At 38.2% G+C, this 24,603-nt stretch overlaps 2 protein-coding genes across 3 annotated transcripts; both read right to left on the bottom strand.

Moving 5' to 3' along the window:
• Positions 1-726: 726 nt before the first annotated feature.
• LOC132118111 (glycogen phosphorylase, muscle form-like) lies at positions 727-11,229 on the bottom strand. Its single transcript, XM_059527666.1, has 20 exons — positions 10,887-11,229; positions 9,342-9,443; positions 8,265-8,343; positions 8,075-8,178; positions 7,871-8,002; positions 7,583-7,694; positions 6,907-6,989; positions 6,674-6,817; positions 6,441-6,533; positions 5,744-5,890; positions 5,307-5,470; positions 4,505-4,619; positions 4,241-4,342; positions 3,995-4,142; positions 3,727-3,785; positions 3,503-3,644; positions 3,205-3,412; positions 2,847-2,981; positions 2,660-2,726; positions 727-2,080 (listed from the first exon to the last, which is right to left on the bottom strand). Exons 1-20 carry the CDS (start codon positions 11,127-11,129, stop codon positions 1,931-1,933), a joined length of 2,529 nt encoding a protein of 842 aa, XP_059383649.1. The 5' UTR covers positions 11,130-11,229; the 3' UTR covers positions 727-1,930.
• Positions 11,230-13,842: 2,613 nt separating this feature from the next.
• On the bottom strand, positions 13,843-22,549 carry LOC132118099 (splicing factor 1-like). 2 transcript variants are annotated; one of them, XM_059527643.1, is made up of 12 exons: positions 22,164-22,549; positions 21,266-21,394; positions 19,433-19,508; positions 17,366-17,518; positions 17,173-17,262; positions 16,884-17,067; positions 16,636-16,751; positions 16,436-16,543; positions 16,124-16,310; positions 15,317-15,530; positions 14,935-15,093; positions 13,843-14,850 (listed from the first exon to the last, which is right to left on the bottom strand). In XM_059527643.1, the coding sequence occupies exons 1-12, from the start codon at positions 22,414-22,416 to the stop codon at positions 14,528-14,530; spliced, it is 1,992 nt and encodes a 663-aa protein (XP_059383626.1). In that variant the 5' UTR covers positions 22,417-22,549; the 3' UTR covers positions 13,843-14,527. The 2 variants fall into 2 exon arrangements, with proteins under 2 accessions (XP_059383626.1, XP_059383635.1); XM_059527652.1 differs by lacking the exon at positions 19,433-19,508 and having other exon boundaries at positions 22,164-22,341.
• Positions 22,550-24,603: the final 2,054 nt, after the last annotated feature.

Here is a 24,603-nt window from a genome sequence, read left to right as displayed (position 1 = left end):
ACATACATTACATACATTTTATCTATATATCTAAATAAAAATAGGCTCAGTATATATGACCCAAAGTAACTAGTAACTAACTACTTGAGTAGATTTTTTATCCGATACTCTTTTACTCTTACTCAAGTAACTATTCAAGACTAGTACTTTTACTTTTACTTGAGTAAATATTTCTAGAAGTACTTTTACTTTTACTTGAGTACAGTTTTTGGGTACTCTACCCACCTCTGATCAAATGTGATTACAATGCTAACTTGTTATTGACGTGTTAAACTTTCAGTTGTTGACTACGGGGAAAATTTATATATATATATATATATATTTCATTAACATTTGAAAAAAAAAAAGATTAAAATGCTAACTGGTTACAGTACACACATCCATTACATTTAGCATATTTCAAATATATATACCGGTAAGTATATATAATTTTTTAATAAGTTTTTTTATTCAGCAAGGATAAAAAATAAATTTAAAACGTATTTTTTTTTAAGATTTTAACATTGTTAAATCTGTTCTGAACATTCTATTCTAATTCTAAGAATTGTTTTCTATTTTGATAATAATCAATGTTTCTTGAGCACCAAATAAGCATGTTATTAGAATGATTTCTAAATCTTCTTTTGGATCTTCTTTCAAAAACTTTTTTTTAAAAATCCAAACTTTTGAGAGATTGTATTGTGGCATGTAAGAACAACATAATACTTGCAAAAAGCCGAAACAGCATCACTCTTAATAGCTTTATTTCATTTTGTCACTCTTCAAGGGCATCAGCAGGACTGTTTGGTGTGTGCTGTTTCCCAAAATATGGGCAAAACATTCAGAGAGAACAAAATACTCGACCACTGGAGGGGATGGTGGCGGCTGGAGCTGCTAACTTAATAAGTTGAAGGTTAGGTTGCAAGTCCATGTAGGGGTGGCATAAATAAACCACCATCCATTACCACTAAACCAGCAATTTATGCCTAGTTTAATTGCATATTTGCAATTCCAAAAGCACTGCACCATACATTCATTTTCTATTCTAAATATATAAGTCTAACACAATATAATATATCAGAGTAAATACATATCAGGGTCTTGAACACAGCCTGGTCATTAAAGATAATCACACTTCAGCGCTATATTAGTTTTGCTACCTCACTGGATTCAAGCAAAGTGTTCTGCAGGGCCCCATCATTCCTGCAGGTATTATTTTATGTGGTGTGAAAACCAGTCCAGAGTTACAACAATATATATGTGGAAAGAATTACAGTACAACACTTCATGAGGACAAAGGTGACAGATCATGCCTAAAGTGCTGAAGTGAGGAGCTCTGCGGGTGAAAGAGCAAGTCATGAGAATCAAGAGGCCAATGAAAGAGGTTTAGACCTAAACATACACAAACAACACTTGTATGGTTAAGCCCAAACTGTTCACGTAATAACTGCTTGTCAAAATTAAAATAGAGTATAAGTGATTCAAAACGCAAACATTTTGTCACAACACACACAAAAAAAGAAAAACTGGTATTTTCTGAAATTGTTTCCTTTAACAGTCATCATCATGCTGTGACGTGTGGCCAAATAAAAGTTTTTGTTATACTTTGCCCTCACAGTGTATATTCGGTTCTCCAAGATGAGACTGTGCTGTCCATCGGGCATGGATAGATGAATACTACTTCATAACTTTTCATAATATTTATAACATTCTTACACCAACACATACTGTATATTAACATGCCACAAAGCTAGATGCGCTGACAGCTCGTCACTAGAGCAGGGATGCAGAGAAGTTGTGAGGTATTCTGGCTGTCTGACGGCAAGATGGAGAAACATCTCCTATGACATGTCAACATTAAAAATCACATTTATACATCGTCACAATGGTAAATAAAACTGAATGTGGGAACAGCTACAACAAATGGGAGATTTTGATGCTGTGGAAGAACTTAGCGGGGGTCGTCTGGGGCTGCGATCTTCTCCAGACTGGGCTCCATGCCCCAGATCTCACGAGCGTACTGGCCGATGGTGCGGTCGCTGGAGAATTTGCCGCAACCAGCAATGTTATGGATGACCATTTTGGTCCATTCTTTAGTGTTCTGTTTGAGAATGAGGAAAAGGAACATGTTTGTGTGTTAAAGCTCTTTAAAGCATTACATTAAATCAGAAGGGAATTATATGACATGTTTCCAAATACACACTGATGGAACGGTCATCTTGATTTTAAAGCCCCACAACCTTTTTTTTTTTTTTACCCTCAGATTCCAGATTTTCAAATAGACCAAATCCTATCTTAACAAATTCTGCATCAACGGAAAGCTTATTAATTCAGCTTTCAAATTATGTCACATATAAACATTAAAATGTACAGTCTCCTTTAGGCAAAATGGACCAAATAAATGAATAACTCATCTTGTTCGCATACACTATGCCGATTTGGAACATGTATTATCAACTAAAACAGTGCTAAATTTGTGATACATTTTCTCAGAATGTTTTTAATAGATTTCTTTCAAAAACAATATGTATTACTGACCCCAAACTTTTGCACAAATGTATTTTCCTATTAATTATGTGGAAAACAAAAGCTTAGCCAGGCTGTGATTAAACTAAAGGCTTTTGGCTAGAAACTCTTCCTGAAATACGTTGAACCATTAAATGTTTTTTGTAATACAAACCTTAAACAGGGCACTGACTTTCTCCTGGCATTTAATGTAGTCTTCATAATCAGCAAACACCTTGAACCTGCAATCACATCAGACAACCAAAATAATTAACAATTTATATGATCACTGTTAAACTGTGGCTATGTAAGAAATGGAATGAAAAAGGTTGGAGTTATCCAAATATATTTGCTGTTCTTACCTGTCATGTTGCATCAGCATCTTAACAATATCTTTAAACTGATCAGGTTCTCCAGGGCTGAAGAATCCTCCAGAGATCTGATCCATGACTTGCTTCAGCTCTGGAATGCGGTTATAATACTCCATGGCATCATATCTGGAAATAAACCAACTTCAGCTAAGTCAAGCAGAGCTGTATTTGCAACCTTTCCTTCAGTGCAATAAAACAGAACATTTGAATTGTATTACTGTTACAAATTACTCTGTTTAAACAGATGAATGTTTGATCAAATAAATTGCTTTCTTAATCAAGAATGAATGCACTAAAACAAACAAATAAAATGCTATTCAGTAAATGGTTCATTGAAGCTTGCTGTCACCCTTTCTTGTCCAAAGCTTCCACATCCTTCACTCTCATGCCGAATATAAAGAGGTTCTCTTCTCCCGCCTCTTCTGCCATCTCCACGTTAGCCCCATCCATGGTGCCGATGGTCAGAGCGCCATTCAGCATGAACTTCATGTTGCCTGTTCCAGAAGCTTCTGTTCCAGCTGTGGAGATCTGCTCGGACAGGTCAGATGCAGGGATGACTGAAAAAGAGAGAAAGTAGCAGGCAGAGCAAGTTATGTAAATGAATTAATAAGACAGGAAGCTGATCCAATGATAAGTTTGCATCCTACCTTTCTCTGCCAGTGTAACCTTGTAGTTCTCAAGGTAGATGACTTTCAGACGGTCTCCCACCACAATATCATTATTTACCACTTCTCCAATTGCTGTGATAAGTTTGATGATCATCTTAGCTGTGTGATACCCAGGAGCGGCCTTGAAGATGCATGATTTAGCCAATTAGCATTTAAACTTAAGTAGAACAGAACTGATTGGTCAGAGAAGTGATCAGTCTAACCTTTCCTCCAATCATAATGGTCCTAGGAGTCCAGGCCTTGTTAGGCTCCTTCTTGATGCCTGATCACAAAAAACAGTAAAGTTAAAGTAGACTATCTTTAAAAAAGAGAATAAAAGTTAGCTGTTTAGTGCATAACGAACAGTACATACCTACTGAAATAAAAGTATTATATGTATCATACTAGATATGCGTGACTTGGTTTCACCATTAAATGGGAAGTTTGTAAAGCTGGAAAAATATTGAAAAACCTGAATTATTATTGACTTACGGTTGTAAAGGGTGACAATGTGCAGACAGTTCAACAGCTGTCTTTTGTATTCATGGATCCTCTTCACTTGAACATCAAACATGGAGTTTGAGTTAATCTTCACCTTGTATTGTTCTTCTAGATACACCGCAAATTTCATCTTATTCTCCTGAAACAGACAAAGCAATATAGAATATATATGGAAATCATGTTTATGTAGAGCATGCACTCGATTTCACTTTGACTGTGGGATATTTTCTGTCTCACCTGTTTGACCTTGGCAATGTCTCGAATTAAAGCATCATCATCCACATACTTTAGGAGGTTCTTCAGCTGGCTCAGGTCACGGATGTAGTCCTCTCCAATTCTCTAATGTTTAATATAAGACATTATGACTTAAAATGACTGACTTGGACTAAAATCAACTACGGTTATTGTACTTTTTGTTTGTTTTCTCAATAGTGCCCCTACCTGTTCATACATGTACTGCTAACTTTATTTATTTATTTTTTTATCAGCAATGTTCTTTACCTCAGCGATAACCTCAGCCAGTCCAGGGTTACACATGACAAGCCAGCGACGAGGAGTGATACCATTGGTCTTGTTCTGAAACTTCTGTGGGTCCACATCATAGAAGTCCTTAAAACTGAACACAGAATCAACCCAACCAAATGAGATAGAGCTGTTTTTAACCAGGGCTAAACACTACATGAAAATACTGTAATACCAACCACATTATGTTGATATAAACAGTGGCTTTTAAAAGTATTTGGACATGTAAGATATGCCATTGCTGTGGACAAGTATGCTTATGTTGTCTTTCCTCAAAATAAATATTCATATTCAAATGTTTGGGCTTTTTTAAAAGAAATTATACTTTTGTTAGATTTATTAAACTGATCAAACGTGACAGAAAAGACCTTTTTAACTTCTCAAAGTATTTCTATTTTCAGGCTGTCCACAAAAATATGGAGCAGCACAACTGTTTTCAACAATGATAATAATAATAATAAGAAATGTTTCTTGAGCACTAAATCAGCATATTAGAATGATTTCTGACACTGAAGACTGGAGTAAAGGATAGCAAAAAATTAACTTTGCCGCCACAGGAATAAATTTAAAATAAATAACAATAAAAAAAGGTTCGATTGAAATAATATTTTATAGTATTTCTGTTTATACAGAATTTTTAATCAAATAAATGCAGTCTAGGTGAGAGACTAAAAATCTTCCTGAACTTTTTAAATAGTAGAATACATTTTTAAATGTGATTTAGGTGTCCGAATACTTTTGGGGCCACTGAGCTGTAATATAAACACATTAAAAAACATACACAGTATCCTTAATAATGTTCGAGTGGATTTGTGCCACGCCATTAACTGCGTGAGACCCAACGATGCAGAGATGAGCCATGTTGATCTTCTTCTGTCCATACTCCTCAACAAGAGACATGCGTCTCAAACGATCACCATCACCAGGGTACAGAGCAGAGATCCGCTGAGAAACAAGACAGAAGATGGAAGGTCAAAACAGAGCATAACGGGCAATAAAGTACATGGGAAGTTTCTTGAGAATTTACTTTTCTTCATCTGCAATTTACTGGATGCTGAGTCATGTAGAGCAGATAAGGTTGTTTATATAACCTTACTGTGCAGTTTACTCCTTATTTGGAGTGGACACAGTCCTACAGTCCTAATGCAGTTACTGATCTCCCAACCCCTTCAAAATTTCAAATGCATTGTGCCATGAAGAGAACATCTGTTCCCAGACCTCCAGGTGACGTCGGTTAATTTCGTAGATGATCTCTAGGTGACGGGGCAGGAGGTTTTGGAACAGGTCAACAGGCCAGCGTTCCAGAGCTTCTGGTAACACAGTGTGGTTAGTATATGCGCATGTACGCACAGTGATGTCCCAAGCCTGAGAATAAAAAGAGAATGACAGAAAGTCAGGTAGTGGCAGAGTGAGAGAAAAACAGAAATTAGTACAATGTTATGGTGTTGGTCCACATGGGCAAAATTTAATGGGCACTTTTCACATTTCTGGGCTTCACAGAAGAGAAAGTCATAGTTGAGTAAACTTCTATGGTGGTGAAAGGAAACTACAAGAAATATTTTTTTGCGTTTCCACAAGAGTAAAAAGTGAAGTTAAGAGGTTGATAATGGTGGTAAAAAGACCAAATATCAATTTTGTCACCATCAAGGTAACACAATAAAAAGTATAGTATAGTTTTATAAATGTACATTAAAAGTAAAAAATTTAATTATAAAAAAAATGCAGAAATTATTTTATCAATGTAAAAATGTCATCACATTCATGTTATGTCCTTATATTATCCCTAATAATCAATTCAATAGTCCTGTCACATATATATATATATATATATATATATATATATATATATATTTCTTTTTTTTTTTCTTTTTTTGAGCATCATAAATGACAAAATGATGAGGATTTTTCAGCTCACCATGTCCCAGGACAGTTTCTCATCATCCACCAGTATTCTCATCAGTTCAGGGATGGCCATTGCAGGATGAGTGTCATTCAGTTGTATAGCAACCTAAACAAAACAGACAAAGGAAGGACCTCTTTAACAGTTTTTTAATGCATTCGGTTTTATTATTCATATGAATAAATCACCTCAGATATGACACAAATTGGATGTGTAACATGAAACAAAGAGCTCCCAGGCTATCTTACCTTATCTGGCAGTGTGGTCAGATCCATGCGCACCACCTCAGTTGAGCCAAACTTGGAGGCTTTGAACCTGCGGATAATGTCCTGGAGAGTCGCAGCCACCACAAAATACTCCTGCTTCAGACGCAACTCCTTCCCCTCAAAGAACTGACATATACAAACAGGAGGATCTGTTTACATTTAGGCTTGTTTGCTTCTTAACATGAATCACTTGAGTGGACTTGAGTTGCACTCACATTGTCATTAGGGTAAAGCACACGGGAGATGTTCTCAGCGAGATTCTTGTCCAGAACGGCCTGGATGTAACCACCAACATTAACTGTTTTGGGAGAAAGATCTAAGGCTCAAAGATACATTTCACACTTCCATTCAACAGTTTGGGGTCAATTAGGTATCTTTTTTATATATAAATTACATTTACATTTGAGAAACTGGCCACAAAAACAAAACCATGGGTTGATTTTTTTTGTTGAATTGGCTTGTTACGATAGGACAATATTTGGACGAGATACAACTATTTGAAAATCTGGAATCTGAGGATGCAAAACATATTGATATTGATAAATATTGAGAAAATTGCTTTTAAAGTTGTTCAGACTAAGTCCTTAGCAACGCATGGTTTTGTGGTCCAGAGTCACATGTACATGTAATGCTAGATATTTACAGAATGATAAATGAATGATAAGGCTTATAATGAATAGCTTCTAATCCATAATAAAGCTTATAGTGCTGGAACATTTATTGATTGAGTGGTTGATTGATTTGTTGGTTGATTGGTTGATTGGTTGATTGATTGATTGATTGATTGATTGATTGATTGATTGATTGATTGGTTGATTGATTGGTTGGTTGATTGATTGATTGATTGATTGGTTGATTGGTTGGTTGGTTGATTGGTTGATGAGAACTCACAGTCTTTGAGGTGGAATTCACATGGAGCTTTGGCAGACCAGAGCCTCATTGTGTTAACAATGTTGTTTCTGTATCCTGGGACAGGTGTGTCATAGGGAAGGGCAAGGACTACCTGGTGAGACAACAGGTACAGATTTAATGAGAAGATGTACACACACATATTTGTACAAATTTCACAATCTGGGTCATGCTTTGCATATTGGTTATTCTGCTTTAGGCTTTACCGACCTTCCTGATGTACACTACTGTTCAAAACATTGGGGAGGGGTCAGTAAGATTTTATCTCACCTGTGTGTCCACCCATTTCACTCCATCAGGGTGGTGTTCCACTCGACCATAGAAATGCACAGGACGCATGTATTCAGGCCGGGCTTTTTCCCAAGGATTGCCATAACGCAGCCAATCATCCGCTTCCTCCACCTGTCAGATGATGTCAATCATTTACTAAGACCCAAATGCACCAAGAGAGGTACTGTTGCAAGTATGCTTTACCTGCCAGCCATTCACGATTTTCTGATTAAAAATTCCAAACTCATAGCGGATTCCATATCCATACGCTGCCAGGCCCAAGGTTGCCATGGAGTCCAGGAAGCAAGCTGCAGAAAAAGATAAATTAAGCTCTCTATTACAACTAGCCCTCTATTAATCTTACAATCAGCATATTTAAAGAGACCAAGTTCACCTGCGAGTCGACCAAGTCCTCCGTTGCCCAGGCCAGCATCCTCCTCCATGTCCTGCAGCTCCTCCATATCCAGACCCAGCTGAGAAGAAACAGAACATGAGAGCAAGAGGGGCCAAAGAAGGTATGTAACCTCTGAGAACACAAAACATGCTTTGTTGCCTGGTTTCATCTTTCATCAAACACCTATTTACAATGCATACAGCTCTAGATCTCATCCATAAACTCTTTATTTATTATTATGCTATGACTGGTTGTGATGATGACTGAAAATGACCTCTTTAAAAGCGACGTGACATTTAGCCAAGTATGGTGACCCATACTCAGAATTCGTGCTCTGCATTTAACCCATCCAAAGTGCACACACACACAGAGCAGTGTTTAATTATGGTTGGAGCTACACACACACTGTGAACACACACCCGGAGCAGTGGGCAGCCATTTATGCTGCGGCACCCGGGGAGCAATTGGGGGTTTGGTGCCTTGCTCAAGGGCACATAAGTTGTGTTATTGCCAGCCCACGATTCGAACCCACAACCCTAGGGTTAGGAGTCAAACTCTCTAGCCACTAGGCCACGACTTCCCCAAAGGTTAAGTCAGCATAAAGGTTAAAGCATTGGGATGAATGGAATACTAACTGATAATGTCCCTCCTTGGAAAAATGAATAGTCCCACACCAAACACACACATCACTGGCTGAGCCAATGTTGTTATGTAGAACACAGTAGGACAGGGGTGTCTAAACCTGTTCCTGGAGGGCCAGCATCCTGCAGAGTTTAGCTCCAACCATAATTAAACACACCTGAACCAGTTAATCCAGATCTTCAGACTAACTAGAAACTTCCAGGCAAGTGTGTTGGAGCTGGTTAGAGCTAAACTCTAGGACGTTGGCAGGAAGTGGAACAGGTTTAATCACCCCTGCAGTACAGTAGGACCATTCACCAGATTGCAATTGTTTTTTGCGCCACTAGGGGTGCAGACATTTCAATTCATTCACATTTACTTGTTTGCAGATACTGCAAGGCTGACATATTCCTATAGGCCTTAACTCACATAAAATGTTTGTAAATATATCCTCACCTGATAGATGGCCTCGTCACAGGCATTCTCCAATGCTAAGTTTACCATGGTGTTTTGAAGTGTCCGTCCCATGTAGAATTCCAGAGAGAGATAGTACACACGCTGGAGGTGAGCCAAACAAGGAGAAATGTGAAAAAAAAATAACACCAACAGCTGAGAGCCATTTTGAGCAACAGTGAAGTAGGAGCCATAAAAGCCCCTGCTGCTGAGCAGGCTAGCCTATCTAGTGACATGCATTATTGTGACAGGTGCACAACACAAGCCTAATCTGTAATGGACGTCTGAGACCTCACCGACCGCCACTGCAAAGCATTTAGTCATTGAAGGTTGCACAATGACAACCATCATGGAGGATTTGCTAGTGCACAAAACTAGCTTGTAAAATTTGGTCTCTTGTCTATAAATGATAACAAAGGTTAGGACAGAAGCATGTCTGTGCAGTGTCTCTGATAGTTGCTCATGTAAAAATAGCAGCATTAGCTGTCAGCATTTAAGGTTTAACACTGTGCCAGGATGCCAGACAAATTCCGAATACACCTAAACAATATCCTAACCTTCAATTATTTTTTACTTTAAAACTGCACGTGTTTTAGCACTATTTTAGAATGAAAAAACAAACAAAACAGAAAATAGAATTTCACATTTCTTTCCTTTTTATAATAGGTTTTTAAAATAGTATTTTGGGATTTATGGGGAAAAATCAAATCTGCAGTTAACATTATTTCAAATTTAAGGGCTATAATTATGATGTAATATGTCAAGGATGTAAACTAGCTTCCTTGTGACAACTGGAGGCCTTCTCTCTCCGGTTTTAGGACTGAACCAATAACATTTCTTTATGCAAATAAACAAGAAAGAAAACCAATCACAACAATCCATGCAGAAATTAGGATGACAACAACATATTCCGTCAATTGAAGATTTGTAAACTTAAATCTAAACGTGTAACGGTGATGAAAATAAGAACCGCATCAAATTATGTAGAAAACATGTTTTTGCTGTTGTTGTTGTTTTGTAAATTCAACGGTTCAGTGCAGTAATTTTATTGATGTTTCCAGTTGTGCATAAGAGAAAGCTATTAGGTCTGCTTGTTTTAACATCCACAAAGATGTGCATATATTAATATTTTAATCGAACTTGCACCGTCGACAATTATAAAATAACAATTTGACCTGTGGATACAGTTGTCAAGGGCACACAGTGCAGCACTTTTCATACATTCGTGGAGTGCAGGATTCGTGTTTGATCTGCAGGAACATGAATGCAGTCGCTACTGACATCAGTCATGAAAAAATTATGTAATAGGTGAAAAAGGCATTGCCATCTGCCGAGCCATTAGCATTAAGCGGCATTTCCTGGTGCAATATAAATACCACAGTATTACACTTGCAAGAAAGATAAAAATGTTTCTTTTTGTATTATGCAGCTCTAGCCTGTACTGCGCAACATGTCGCCGGTTGTGCGGTTTGACCCTCCTCCCGTCTGTCGGTGGTGTACGTGCAGCACCGGACGGAAGGATGAAACTGCGGCATTTGAGTTTCTTACTTTAGGGTCTTTCTCGTAGTAATGCTGCTGCGTCCGGATCCATCTTCCCACCAAATGGTCGCGGACTGTGTGCGCCAGGGCGAAGTAGTAGTCGCGCTTCGTTGCAACATTACGGTCCTTAACCAACGTGAAGTGCAGATGGCGATTAAAATTGGTCTTGAGGTCTGCGACGTTTTCAACCCCGGCGAGACCTCGCACGGAAATTTGCTTCCTTTTCTCTTGGTCCGTCAGTGGCTTGGACATCGTGTAGACTGTTATATTAAATATTGTAAAAGTAGGTATGGCGCACCAGGGATACAGTGTACGTGATGCCTTCTGCGTGTGTTGCGACGCGCGTCACTGTGATCTCCAGCGGATGCTTCAGGGTCAAGCGCGCTCATTGGCGCTCACATTTGCTCACACTCCCCTCTATATATAAAGGGCTACTATATATTTGCAGGCTTGACGGGTCATAATTTATTAAACACTAGTTAGTATTGGTTAAGATTAAGTTGCAGTGGGATAACATAAGCCAGTTGCGTGACTGCTTACACAAAATAATGCATAAAAAATTCTTACAGAATGTTGATCACTCTGAAGGTCACTGAATGATTCTCACACTGCTAAGTGAGATTACAGTAGCTAGAACATTGTTCTTGACAATAGTCAGTAGTCAAGCAAAATGTGACAAGTTTGAGGGTACCAGTATCACGTGACACACAAAACGGTAAAGCCTATTTAAAGGCAGCTGCATATACAGGTGCATCTCAAAAAATTATAATATCGTGAATTACAAAATGTTATATTTTCATATATATTATATATTCGTCACATTTAAAGTAAAACATTTCAAAAGTTTATTTTTTATTTTATTTTTTACATAAATCCAGTATCTTAAAATATTTCAATACTGCCTAATATCAATCAAAAAAAAAAGTATTTGTAAAACAGAAAAGTTCAAGTGTTCTTTTATGCACTCAGTGCTTGGTTGTGTCTACTTTAGCACAAATGAAAGCCTCAGTGAAGTTTTGCATGGAAGCAATCAGACTGTGGCACTGCTGAGGCACTTGACAAGGCTCTTTCTCTTGAAAAATATCTCATACATTCCATATGGAGTTCAGATCAGGCATGTTGGCTGGCCAGTCAAGCACAGTATGGTCAGCAAACCACTTGGAAGTGGTTTTGGCTCTGTGGGCAGCGCTAAAGTCCTGCTGGAAAATGAAATCAGCATCTCCACAAAGATTGTCAGCAGATGGAAGCATAAAGTGCTCCAAAATCGCCTGGAAGATGGGTGCATTGACTTCGGACGTAATAAAACACAATGGACTTAGACCAGCAGACATCACGTCACCCCAAATCATCACTGACTTAAGAAATTTCACACTGGACTTTGGATTCTGTGCCTCTCCAGTCTTCCTCCAGACTCCAGACCTTGATTTCCAAATTAAATGCAAAATGTACTTTTATCTGAAAACAGGACTTTGGACCACTGAGCAACAGTCCATTTTTTTCTCTTTAGCCCAGGTAAGATGCTTCTGACGTTGTTTCTGTTTAAGAAGTAGCTTGGAAGCCCTTTTCCTGAAGACGTCCGAGTGTTGACTTTTGATACACTGACTCCAGCTTCAGTCCACTCCTTGTGAAGCTCTCCCAAGTGTTTGAATCGGCTTTGCTTGACTGTACTCTCAAGCTTGCGGTCAACCCTGTTGCTTGTGCACCATTTCCTGCCCAATTTCTTCTTTGCAGTCAATTTTGCATTTAATATGCTCTGATACACCACTCTGTGAACAGCAACCCCTTTCAGAAATGACCTTCTGTGACTTACTCTCTTTGTCATTGATCTTCTTCTGGTCCACTGCCAAGTCAGCAGTTTTCCGTTATTGTGGTTTCAAAGAACAAGAGATACCTGGAATGTATACCATAGGGATGGTCATTTAATGAAACTCAAATGTAAATATTCTAATATTTTGAGACACTGGATTTCTGATTTTTATGAGCTGTAAGCTCTAATCATCAAAATAAAAGAAAAAAATGTAAACAATTGAAATGTTTTACTTTACATGTAATGAATCAAGAATATGACATTTTCACTTTTTTTTTTTAAATGTTACAAAAATAACTTCACGATATATATTTTTAGATGCACCTGTACATGCATTAAAATCCTCAAATTCTGCATTGTAAATACATTTGTACAACAATTAACTCCTGTAATGAACCAATTTGATGTCGGTGTCCATCAAAAATCAAATTACTAGCTTACAATGTTTCCAGAGGAACCTTCTATGAGCTACCATGTAACTTGAGGTTCTTGTTTTTGTGGCCTCATATTTGCTTGTTCAGCTGCAATCCACATTCTCAGACTGTACTTTTATCTTATATACACTGTGCACAACATGAATATAAATTGACAAAGTAAATAGAAGCAACATCTGCTTCAAATTAAGTTAAAGCACCCATTCTTTTGTTTTGCAGCATGACATCATTTACATTTACATTTAATCATTTAGCAGACGCTTTTATCCAAAGCAACTTACAAATGAGAACAATAGAAGCAGTCAGGTCAACAAGAGAACAACAACAGTGTACAAGTGCCATGACAAGTCTCAGTTAGTCTAGTATAGAACGCATAGTTAGGTTGTCAAACTTGTATCAAACTTGTATTTTTAAGCACTGTGTTAAGCACAAGTAAACACCATGTACAACAAGCTATACAGTTAGTAAAAACCAAGGCAACTACCTGGGGAAAAAAAAGATGAAGAAGACCGCAAACATTCATGCGGTGGTGACCAGGAAAACAGGCCCTAAATCCAAAGAGAATTGTGAAAACTGCATAGGTAACTTACATTTTGAATCAACAACAAAACTGCTTCTATTTGAAAAGTTTAACAGTCTTTCAGAAGGGAAAGAACCCTCACCATCAACCACTGAATCGGAGTTAAGACTTGATGTTAGTATAACAAATGTGAGAGATGACAACTCAACACCATGCCAACTTTTATTTAGTTGAATGCTTCATTACAAAAATATTGAAATACATTTGGTGGAAGGTAATTACTGAAAAGTTATTTTAAATAAAAACCATTTTGAGAGGGATGGGATACCAGGTGAGCACAAATTATACTGACCACCTAATAGAGTAAGCAAATCATCTACAACATCTTAAAGACAAATGTCTTTTTGTACTATGCAGCAACAAATGCACAGCTGGTTAAGAGTGTAAATGGTTGTTTATACATGTGTTGGAATGTTGCTAACTGAATCTTAAGCAGACGTTACTTTTACTCACTGGAGAGAGGGTAAAAAAAACAAACAACAACAACATGAGAGCAGGCTGGTAGAAACAAAAAAAACACACACATTCCCTGTACGTCACCATTTTGAACAAATATTAAACCAACAGATCAGATACTACAGTTAAAAACCATTACAATTGAAGCAAATTACAAATTTACCACGATCTCGGTCTCTCTCACTAGCTCGATTTCTATGTCCAAGCATGGGAAACATATTTAAACCGAGGCCAATCAACAGAAAATAAACCTTTAGCAACTAAACAGCTAATCACATCAAGCTGTTGAATTAACAGAACTAGGTACAGTCCTGTGATGTATATTTTAGGCATTATTGCATGGTCACAGGGCCATAGAGACTAAATGGAGCCTTTAACTCTGGGGCGGAGGTGGTGGAGGTGCAGGGGGCATCCCGTAAGGTGGCATACCAGGAATTCCCATCATGGTCACATAGTTAGGGTCCATAGGTGGGGGTGGGGGAGGAGGTGCATACATCATGCCTGCTGAGCCAGGAGGAGGGGGTGGTGGAGGAGGTGGTGCACCAGGTGGAAGTGGGGGTTGGACCCCAGGTGGAGGCGGCACCATAGAGGGGGTGCCCATGGGTGGAGGGGGCTGAGTGGCTGAGGTGGCCGTCTGCTGAGGCTGTTGCCAGGGTGGCAGGTTTCCTGTAACTGGGGTGGATGTGGTGGTTGTATCTGGAAAAACAAAAAACAAGTCAGTCTGAGGCAAAAGGAAACCCTTTAAATGGCATCAACTGTGCACTACTCTAATGCACTCACTCTGTTGCCAAGGCAGTGGAGCGCTGGTTGCCATGCTGCTGGTGGGTGGTGGGGGAGGTGCCTGCTGTTGCCAAGGTGGCAGAGGTCCTGAGGGTGGAGGTTGGTTGTTGGGGGGAGGTGGAGGCGGGGGCATAATACCCATGGGTGGTGGCAATAAACCTGATCACAAGACAAGAGAAGGGAACAGCTTTAGCGTTCTGGAACAGTATGACAGCATTGAATATTTTTATACTCCAAAATCTGGATTTTTATGGGAAATGTTCCCAATATAAATGGAAGAAAATATCCAGTTATTTACCTCTATCCTTCCAGAGAAAAGTTATATGCTCCGTTAAGGAGAAATTATAGAACTGAAATCCTGAACATCACAGGTTATACTCACCCATGGGGTGTCCGGGTGGGGCTGGGCCTTGGGTCATTGGAGGAGGCGGCGGCTGCATCCAGGGTGGAGGCATACCATTGGGGTTTGGCGGCATAGGAGGGCCACCCATGTTTGGCATTGGTGGAGGAAAGTTGTGAGGTCCACCAGGACCCTGGTGCATGCCATGGTAATTCCTGTTATCAGTAGGGCCTGAATTCATCCAAGGAGGACGATTCTGAAAGGTATTTGAGAGAGGTTGATCTTGGGTTCCAAACACTAGTAAAACTTTTATTCAGTAAGGATGCATTAATCAATTAACAGTAAAGATGTGTACACTTGAAATAAAAGCTGCTCTTTTGAACATTCCATACAAAGAATCCTGAAAAACACATGGTTTTCATCATTAACATCATAATTTCATCACATCATGCATAATATATATATATATATTTTTACTTTAACAAAAAAAAAAGTGTCTTGATCAATAAATCAGCATATTAGCATGATTTCTGAACAATCATGTGACACTTAAGACTGGCTGCTGAAAATTCAGCTTTGCTATTCATGTGAATAAATCATATATTAAAAAAAAAAAAGTAAAAAGTAAAGAAATAATTTCTTTTTTGTTAAATTGCAATTACACTGCACAATATTGCTGTTTTAACTGCATTTTTAAACAAATAAACATAGCCTTGGTGAGCATAAGAGACTTCTTTCCCCCCAAAATAAATACTTTTTCCAACCCAAAATATTTGAACGGTAGGGTATGTGTGTACATTATGACGAAACTGGCTTCCAATAAGGAAAAATTGATGTGTTTGGGCTTACTGGTGGTGGCTGGTTATTGTTGGGTCCTGCAGGACGAGGTCCACTAGAGGCAGGATTGTTGTGGCCCCCACTGGAGGCAGGGATTGGAGCCTCTCCTAGCTCTGCCATGAGAGACAAGTACTCTTTATCCATACGGGCCTTATCCTGAGCAGACTGGGGTGGTTCACCAGGTCGTTGTGCAAAGGAACTGAGGAGCAAAGAAATACAATAAAGCTTACTGTGCTGTCTGAACTTTATTTGATAACCAGAAGGTGGTAAACTACTTGGTAGAAAAAAAAAATATCACTGCTGATCAATGGTGGCTGGGCTTACCTGGTAAACTTGCAATCTGATGAGATGTGACCTGCTCCACCACATTTTGTACACACAGTTGTGTTTGTGATGCTGTGAGGCTCAGTGCTCTGCCACGGGCGCAAGATTCTGAGAGGGAAAAAATGTACACATTGATGAGTATCAAACATCTACAACATTTACTCGCCTGCTGCTCAAGAAATTTGCATCTAGTTTCTCACCTGTTATCATCTTCTCTCAGAGTGCCATTGAGTCGTGCCAGCTCCCTTAGCTGCATCTTTCTCAGGTCGTTCTGGTCTTCAGGGGTCTCAATGCCCTGCTTGAGGATATTACGAATCTGTGGACAAAAAGAAAGCACTTAAGAGGCAATATAATGTTTTTTGAGTCTGACAGGTATTCATTTTCATTAAATGGAATTCTGAAAACCTGATTCGACTTCCAAACACAAGAATATCTGAAATGGACTCACCTGCTCTACAGCTTTCTTGACATTCTCCATGGTGTTAGCAGTGACCAGTGCATGAAGAGGTTCATCTTCTCCGGGAAGCATCTGTCCATCCTTACGGCCCACCTTTCCCTCCTTTACTGAGCCTTTACCACGAATCATGATCTTAGCACAGCACTCCTTCTCAATGTTTTTCAGAGTGTTTCCACTAAGAAAAAAAAAAACAACAGAACAAGAGAAAAGTTACTTTGACGTAGAGACTCAAATCGGCCAAAAATGAATAATAAATTGAGAGCTCAGCCTTTCAACTCACCGTGGCCCAATCAAAAGCCCAACAAAGTTGATCTCAGGATACTCATCCTGAGGAATCATTACCTTGTCACTGACACGAGTAGCTGGTGGTCTGAGAAAGAAGAAAAACAAAGAAACATTTGACAAATAAATATCTGACTCCACAACCAGAGAGAAGGTAAAAAGCAAAAAGTGTTCATTTGTGGAAGACACACTTGTAGTCAGCAGGGGGTTTGAATTCAGGGTTCAGTCCCACCATCTCTGTAATGAGAGAATGCCTCTCTTCCTCCAGTTTCTTACGTGTCCGATATTCACGTGTATTAAGCCTCTTTCCCTCACTGTTGTAGATGGGCTCAGGAGATGGAGATCTGTGAAAAAGAATGAACAACAGAAACATTTTAAAGCAGTACTTACAGCCTCAACAGTTTAACATTCAAATGCTTGCCTACTCTTGGCTGGCACTATTTTGAATAGTTCTGTGGTCATTTAAAAAGTGCATGGGATGCCCCAGAGTGCTCATGTTCTAATGGGAGAGAAGCTCACTAGGAAAACATATTAAACTGAATGTAAATGAAATGAAATGTAAATGAAAAAAAAGCGGAACAGACTCAGAATAAGAACATAAGCAGCTTCTAAAAATGACTTCAAAACTTGGCGCCAGAGAGTCCACTGAGTTTTCAAACGTTAATAAAATGAGTCTTTCTCTCAATATGTTGGAGATGGAAAAATAGGACAAGTATCGGAGACAAACGGGGCAACCAACACACTTGAAAAGCTGATCTAAACCTTCACAGGTTCTCAAAGAGCACTCCAACTGTTACCTTCCCCTTGGATGGTGCTGAAAACCTGTTAACCTGCACAATGAGGCTCTGTGCTTGAAAAAAGTTACGAGAGGGGGAATTTGGGTTAGAGAAAAAAATTTGGATTACATATTAAACTTCAACAGCTCTCAAACAAGACAGCCACACAAGAGTGACAGGTTCATGAGTGGCAACCCGAAGAGGAGAAAAGTGGGGGGAAAAAAGAGGGAAGAGTTTTCTGCTGGTTTTCTTTTGGACTGATATCTCCAGCGCTGACCTGAAGCACCCCCCCCAGCTTTCTTTTGCGAGCTGGAAGTTGATGAGCGATCGTTCCTAAATCCTGGAGTGGACAGACCTTTGAGAAGAACCTTTTTAGAGTTGGCGGTGTATAAACGTCAGATTAAAGATTCTGCTGGAGAACCTAAGGCTGTTCAGAGAGCAAGGGGAGTGGCTACTAGAAAGACACGCTCACGTCAGAAACATGACATTTTCTGCTATGTTGGATGCTTATGAAGTCTATGAGTGGCCAAAGTGATCAGTAATAAGGTTATGGTTATTCAAAAAAGAAAAGGTCAGAGGAGTCTCCTCCGAGCGGACTTCCAGTGCAGAAATCTGGAATACTGTGGAAGTTCCTGAACAAAATGGTTGTAGCCCCATTATGGAAAACGATTAATAACCATCTAATTAACCAACATTCAGATTTAGGGATTAAGGATTTGATTGTTTTCGTCACCACTGCATTTTAGAGGTTAGAAAGAAGGGGCATTAAAAATGCAACGTATAATCTAATAAAATTCAAAATGCATTTAAATGGATTAAATAACGGCTGAATCGAAACTGCTAACTTAGACTACACTGGAATCTTCACAAAAAAATTTATATACCAGCCTTTGATACAATTTTTTCATATAAAATTCATGCAATAATAATTTAAAAAAAAACTTTACAAGAACAGCACAGAATAAAATAAAATCTACTTGAGACAATCAAGAGTTCCGCTGCTTATATGATTGCACATTAGGCTTTGGTAGTTAGGTGCTATGTCATATGATACGTTCTGCAAAACAATTAATTTCAGAGTATGTAGCATTGACAAGTTACCTGCCAGCACTAACTGAATTACATGAAAGTCTAATCTTTGATATGACAATATCGTACCATAATAGCCTTCAGTCATAACTTTGCCTCTTTCTATAGAACCGATCCAAACGCCTCTCTAAAACTAACTAAGCATTTCAAAAACTAGTTAGGCATTTAACAAAGCCAATTTCATAATCAAGGCATTTAGTTTATTCTCCAACTAAAGAAAGGCAAAGATATGAGGTCATTTCAGAGCAAGGCATTTAGACTTTCTTCATTTAACAATCACTTACCCCTACATACACATTTGTACACTTACTTACGAACTGGCCTCACATAAAATGACGCATTAAAAAGGTAAAAGAAATGTTACTGTTGGTGGGTTCAAATTGTTATTCCGACCTGTCCTCAGGGTTAACAGGGATTCCCAGGTCTCCTGTACGCAGTTTACGTGTCAGGTCTTCGATCTGCAGTTGGACTGGAAGAAATCAGGTTAGGAAGAAAAAAAAACAAGGATGGAGAGAATTGTGGTTAACAACAAAAAAAAAAACCCACAAAAGCAGAAACTGTACACTGTAAAACTCAACATGACTAAAGTTCAACAATGACTAGAACACAATTAGCATGGCAATTGTCAGTTCACTAAGAATCAAGGTAAACTGAAGACTTTTGATCCAAATTTCCTGAATTATCGAAATCCCACCCAGAATTCTGGAAAACGCATTAATTTGTATAAGCCCATACAGATTTCCCCAAACATCTACAAAATTTGAAGGTCCAGAAAGCTGGAGGCATTTCAATAATTAACAATTTCAGAAAAAGGTTCATTGCAACAGGCTTTCTGTTTTATGCCACCAACCTCGAGAAGTGAAACTACTAAAATTCACATTTAAAGAATACATTTAAAATGTTTACTTCACATACCATAGTAATTTCAAGCTAAATAGGTGGCAAAACATGAAGGCCTGCCAGGAAGAAAAAAAGTTGGGTTTAAGAAAATAAAAAATCATATTGGCTAAGTGGCTTAAGTAACTGCATCCTCAATGAGATTGAAATGAAGTTATTTAGAGGATAACAGCAGTATAATTACATGACGGGACTGTAAATAATTTTAGCAACACTAACAAACCTCATCAGTATTATTCAACACTCATCAAGTCACCACAGCCACTTACCAGATGTTACAAATACTAATCAATTAGAACAACTGAGGTGCAGTATTTAGAAATAATCAAACAGATCAGCCTTTAGTGGATTGTGTTTTCTCTTTCATGCAAAAGACTAGATTTACATCAAAAACTGACCTGTAATCAAATTAAGTTTTGCATCACTCATGGAAGCATTTAATGGGTTTCCACATGCATTTCTCTATGACATGCTTAAGAGAATCAGACCCCATTGGTCACACGTTGAATGGTGCAGGTTGATGGTCAGTAAGAGACATGAGGTGTCGATAAAGGACTAGTTAAGCAGATGTAGGTCTAGGTCACATTATAGTTGAACAAACACTACACCACATGCCATTGCAAAACAAGTGCCTGACAGCAATGAGAAAGCAATTTACTACACACTGCTTTCAGAGACTGGGGATGGAGATGACTTTCGCAGTTCAATGTTGGACCTGCAGTGCTTTGCAGGCAAATTAGACTTAAGACATTTTGCATAGAAAACATGAGCAGTGATGGAGTCCTGCAGCTGGAGACAGATCACAGCAAGCAGCAACATCAGAAAAACACTGTGGGTTCTTGCTAATGGACATCAGATGGTACGCAGACAGTGCTACTAATACCTCAGTGCTTCCTAGACAAAAGAATCGTCCTCACTTTGCACATCAATGGAGTTAGTGCATTCTAGTGAACACGGGGGCAAAGTGCTGAATTTCGGTTGATTGACTTCTTTGAGAAAACCATCCCTATAAGGAGTCATTGGAGACATACAGAGATGGCCATTTTGCACTGAGACTTCAGATTAATGGTAAGCAAAGAACCAAACAGTTATCCCATTAACTGACCTAAATGATATCACCAAAGAAGTCAGACTAATGAAATTCAGCAATTACATCCTGCATGTGATGTGCAAACTGTGAGGAAATAATAAACCAACAGGTTTTGGGACAAAAAAAGTGAGCTGTCAGGGTGTAAAAAAGAAAAACCCTCATTTACAAACACAATGTTCTGCAACTTAAACTATATGACTTAGACACACATTTGAATAAGAGTAAAATTAGATATTCACCTATATAAGCTCGCTCCTGGTCCCGAGTCAGACCGGGAGGGATCACGGTGGGCATGCCTGGGATAATGGTCTTCTGATCCGGGGTCTCGCTGCTCCAGCGACTCCTTTTCCGTTTCTTCTGGCCAAAATCTAAGAGGGATGGAATAAGTGAGATGTGATTACATGCAAAGTCTATAGCTCTTTGTGTTTAACCCTATAAAGTCTTCAATAGCTTATCATACTTGATTAAAAAAAGAAAAAAGAAAGAAATCCTGGGGGAAATTTTTTTATAATTATTTACTGCAGTTTACTGGATAAGTAGCAGTAAGTTAAACTAATAACTTTTATAGGATTACTTGATTATCCATTAATCAGTTTTTTCTTATATGTCCAATAATTAAAAAATAAATAAATACCTGATATTTACACTCATTTTATGTTATTGTTAGAGAAAAAATATAAACCGATAATACTGCAAACTATCACAACTTCGCCTTACTTTTGGCCATAGTAGTAACAGCCACTGCATATTTTTGCTTAGTTTGCAAAAATGGGTCTAAAATGTGTTTTCCCCCCTCATTGAGTATGAACAAAAAATAAAATCACTTATTATATTTGAAGTACCTTACTTGATTATTATAAATAATTTGTCTACAATTTCAATAACTTCTTTCGTTTACAAAAAGGTAACCGTTATATGAATAAAAGACTAATCTAACCAGTGAATTGTTCTTGCGAATGCATGCAAATAGTATATTAAGTATACAAGTGCACTACACAACCTAAAGTTTTTATTACACAATACTCTTGAAAAAACAATAGGTCAAAGTGAGCCAAATTAAGGCAGCTCCAACTAAGGTTAACGTTATAAAGGGCCAGGCCGTTTGTCCCGAGTCTCAGGGCAGTCCACGCTGTTTACCTCCACTCCCCGCCTGAGACGGTAACGGTAGTCCTACTCCGACTTGGTTTGTCAGCGCAGAACTCACGGCTCCGGGGAACTGACAGAAACTTGGGTTTGATAATTGCGGTTGCTGTAAATTCTGCAGCGGGAAAGAAACCGCAGGCCCGGGCGGTGCCATTAACCCCGCGCCGGGACCAGACTCAAAGCCTCGCTTAGCGCCGATACTCGGGTGCAGCTTCCCCAGCGGGGTTGCGTTGGCTCCCGTTGCCATTTCTGGGCGTCAGGGTAGCGTATGCACAAAAAGTGTGTTTTCCTTTCTAAATAATATGAACGTACGTATCCTAACACGCAACCTTCTTCTATTACCCGCTGACTAAGATGGCGTACATTGAGATCGACAAAGAAGATATCATGTGCATTTAGAACTGTCTGATTGGTCGATTATTATGTCAATCTATGTATGGGTTACAGTCATTGGATCATCAAAGGTCTGTCGAAACATTTTAATGGCCTATCATTGGTCGTTCCATTGATATTCAGCAAGAGGCCCAACCTCCTAGCAGGGTAGGTTGGTTTTTTACAGCTACCATTCAAATGGTGAGATGCCAGGTCAAGACGAAAATGGATGGCAGCAGGATTTAATAAAAAAAATAACCTAACGAGAAATAACTTCTGTAAACACATTTTTAATAAAGTGTGCTACTAATGAGAACCTTAAGATGTACCTAACTTTGTATCTCAATTCTAAAGTAAATTGTATAGCTCCCTTAATCAACCCACTAATACAGATTTATTTATTAGTAGCTTATCAGACAATACTAATAAGATCACAGATTTCAGAAATTCATGTGATAAAGCATTAAATATTCAAGAGGTTATAGATTGCATAAACAGTCTTAAAGAAAATAAGTCTCCTGGAAGCGACGGGTTGACAATGGATTTTTAAAACTTTTTGTAATGTACTTGCACCCTTTTTACTTGCGGTTTTTAAAGATTCGGTTGATTTTAGAGAATTTCCTGCATCAATAAAACAAGGAGTAAGTTAATTACACTTACACCAAAACCTAACAAAGATAAATTATATAAAAATGTATTCACATATATTAGCAAAAAGACTTAATAAAAAAAAAAAGATAATTGATGAAGAATAATCAGGTTTTCTGAAAGGACGCTATATCTGAAATAATATTATATTAATTATTGATCTAATTGACTATAGATATTTTATTTCAGCTGAAAGTTTAATATTATTTACCCACTTTTATAAACCATGTGATACTATTGAACATTCTTTTATATTTACATTCTATGTTCAAAGTTTTATATATATATATATATATATATATATATATATATATATATATATATATATATATATATATAATATATATTATATATATACATACAGGGGGAACTTCGTCCCCCGCACTTTCTCGGGCAAGTGTGTTCGTACAGAGGTTTTCAAGAGCTGGTGTGAATAAATATAGATTTAAACTCAAAGAGACAGGATAGTCTGCGCATGACCTGATGTTTTTTTTCGGACCGAGAAGGCGAAATGAACATCACGGGTCGCTAAACTCTCCTTCAGTGTGTGTTTCATTCATCCTCGAAGCCGGAGGGCGCTCTCACGCAGAAAGTCCTATCAGGAAACTCCTAATATGAACAGCATCCAGCTATCGCTGGTTGAAACCATAGACATGTATAGAAAGGCTAGATAGCTTACCGGCGCTGAGAGCCAATGGGACCCGACGACGTCACACGGCGGCCATCTTAGGACAGGACCGCTCGTCCAGTTATAACATTAAAGTCTATTGTGCATGTAGTGCTGAAATAACTATATTTTGCTCAATTTTCAAACGGCTTGGTGTGTCATAAACTTCAGGGATGCGGCTATTTAACTGCATACTTGTGAAAAATTATAGCCACGGAGTTTATTAAGAAAATAGTATATTAAGTAGACTAGACAGGTAAAGTACTAGGTATACCCATACACACACACAGTAATGATGTCAATATTTATAAGGTACATGAAACATGAAAATAGTGCAATTTAGTTTATTACTAATATTTACATTATTAAATACATGTGTAAATTTATGTATAATATAAATCTGTCTCAAGTTGCCATTCTGTAAAATAAAGAGAAAAGAGATGGGTATTTGTTTTTTGTTTTTTTACTTAGGTCCAAAGGCACACAATTAGAAAAAACTTACAAAAAAAATATACAAAATATACAAAAAAAAAAAAAAACATTAAGACACAATTGGACACAAAACTCTTTCCATCAATACAATATAATCAATACAGCTCCCTCCCTCTCCTCCTCTCATTTTCCACAAGCATAATCAGAAGTTCTGTAAACAAAAAACCAACAAAGTAATCCAAATGTAAAGATGTTTTTACGAAACCAAACCACTTGGAAATCATGTGTAACTCAAAGCTATGTTGAAACGAAAGA

The sequence above is a fragment of the Carassius carassius genome, chromosome 3, assembly GCF_963082965.1.
Source record: "Carassius carassius chromosome 3, fCarCar2.1, whole genome shotgun sequence".
In the NCBI taxonomy this organism is placed as follows: Eukaryota; Metazoa; Chordata; class Actinopteri; order Cypriniformes; family Cyprinidae; genus Carassius; species Carassius carassius.
This window is presented reverse-complemented; position numbering and strand designations above follow the sequence as displayed.

What these genes read in the sequence shown, in the direction of transcription:
- LOC132118111 (XM_059527666.1), bottom strand. Translation starts at nt 11,129, where the DNA reads ATGTCCAAGCCACTGACGGACCAAGAGAAAAGGAAGCAAATTTCCGTG. An exon ending in AGAAACTGTCCTGGGACATG is followed by an intron (nt 5,891 to 6,440) that starts GTGAGCTGAAAA and finishes TTTTATTCTCAG; the next exon opens with GCTTGGGACATCACTGTGCG. An exon ending in CATTGTCACCCTTTACAACC is followed by an intron (nt 3,786 to 3,994) that starts GTAAGTCAATAA and finishes TTTTGTGATCAG; the next exon opens with GCATCAAGAAGGAGCCTAAC.
- LOC132118099 (XM_059527643.1), bottom strand. Translation starts at nt 22,416, where the DNA reads ATGGCAACGGGAGCCAACGCAACCCCGCTGGGGAAGCTGCACCCGAGT. An exon ending in TCAGATTGCAAGTTTACCAG is followed by an intron (nt 16,311 to 16,435) that starts GTAAGCCCAGCC and finishes TTTGCTCCTCAG; the next exon opens with TTCCTTTGCACAACGACCTG. An exon ending in TCCACTGCCTTGGCAACAGA is followed by an intron (nt 14,851 to 14,934) that starts GTGAGTGCATTA and finishes TTGTTTTTCCAG; the next exon opens with ATACAACCACCACATCCACC.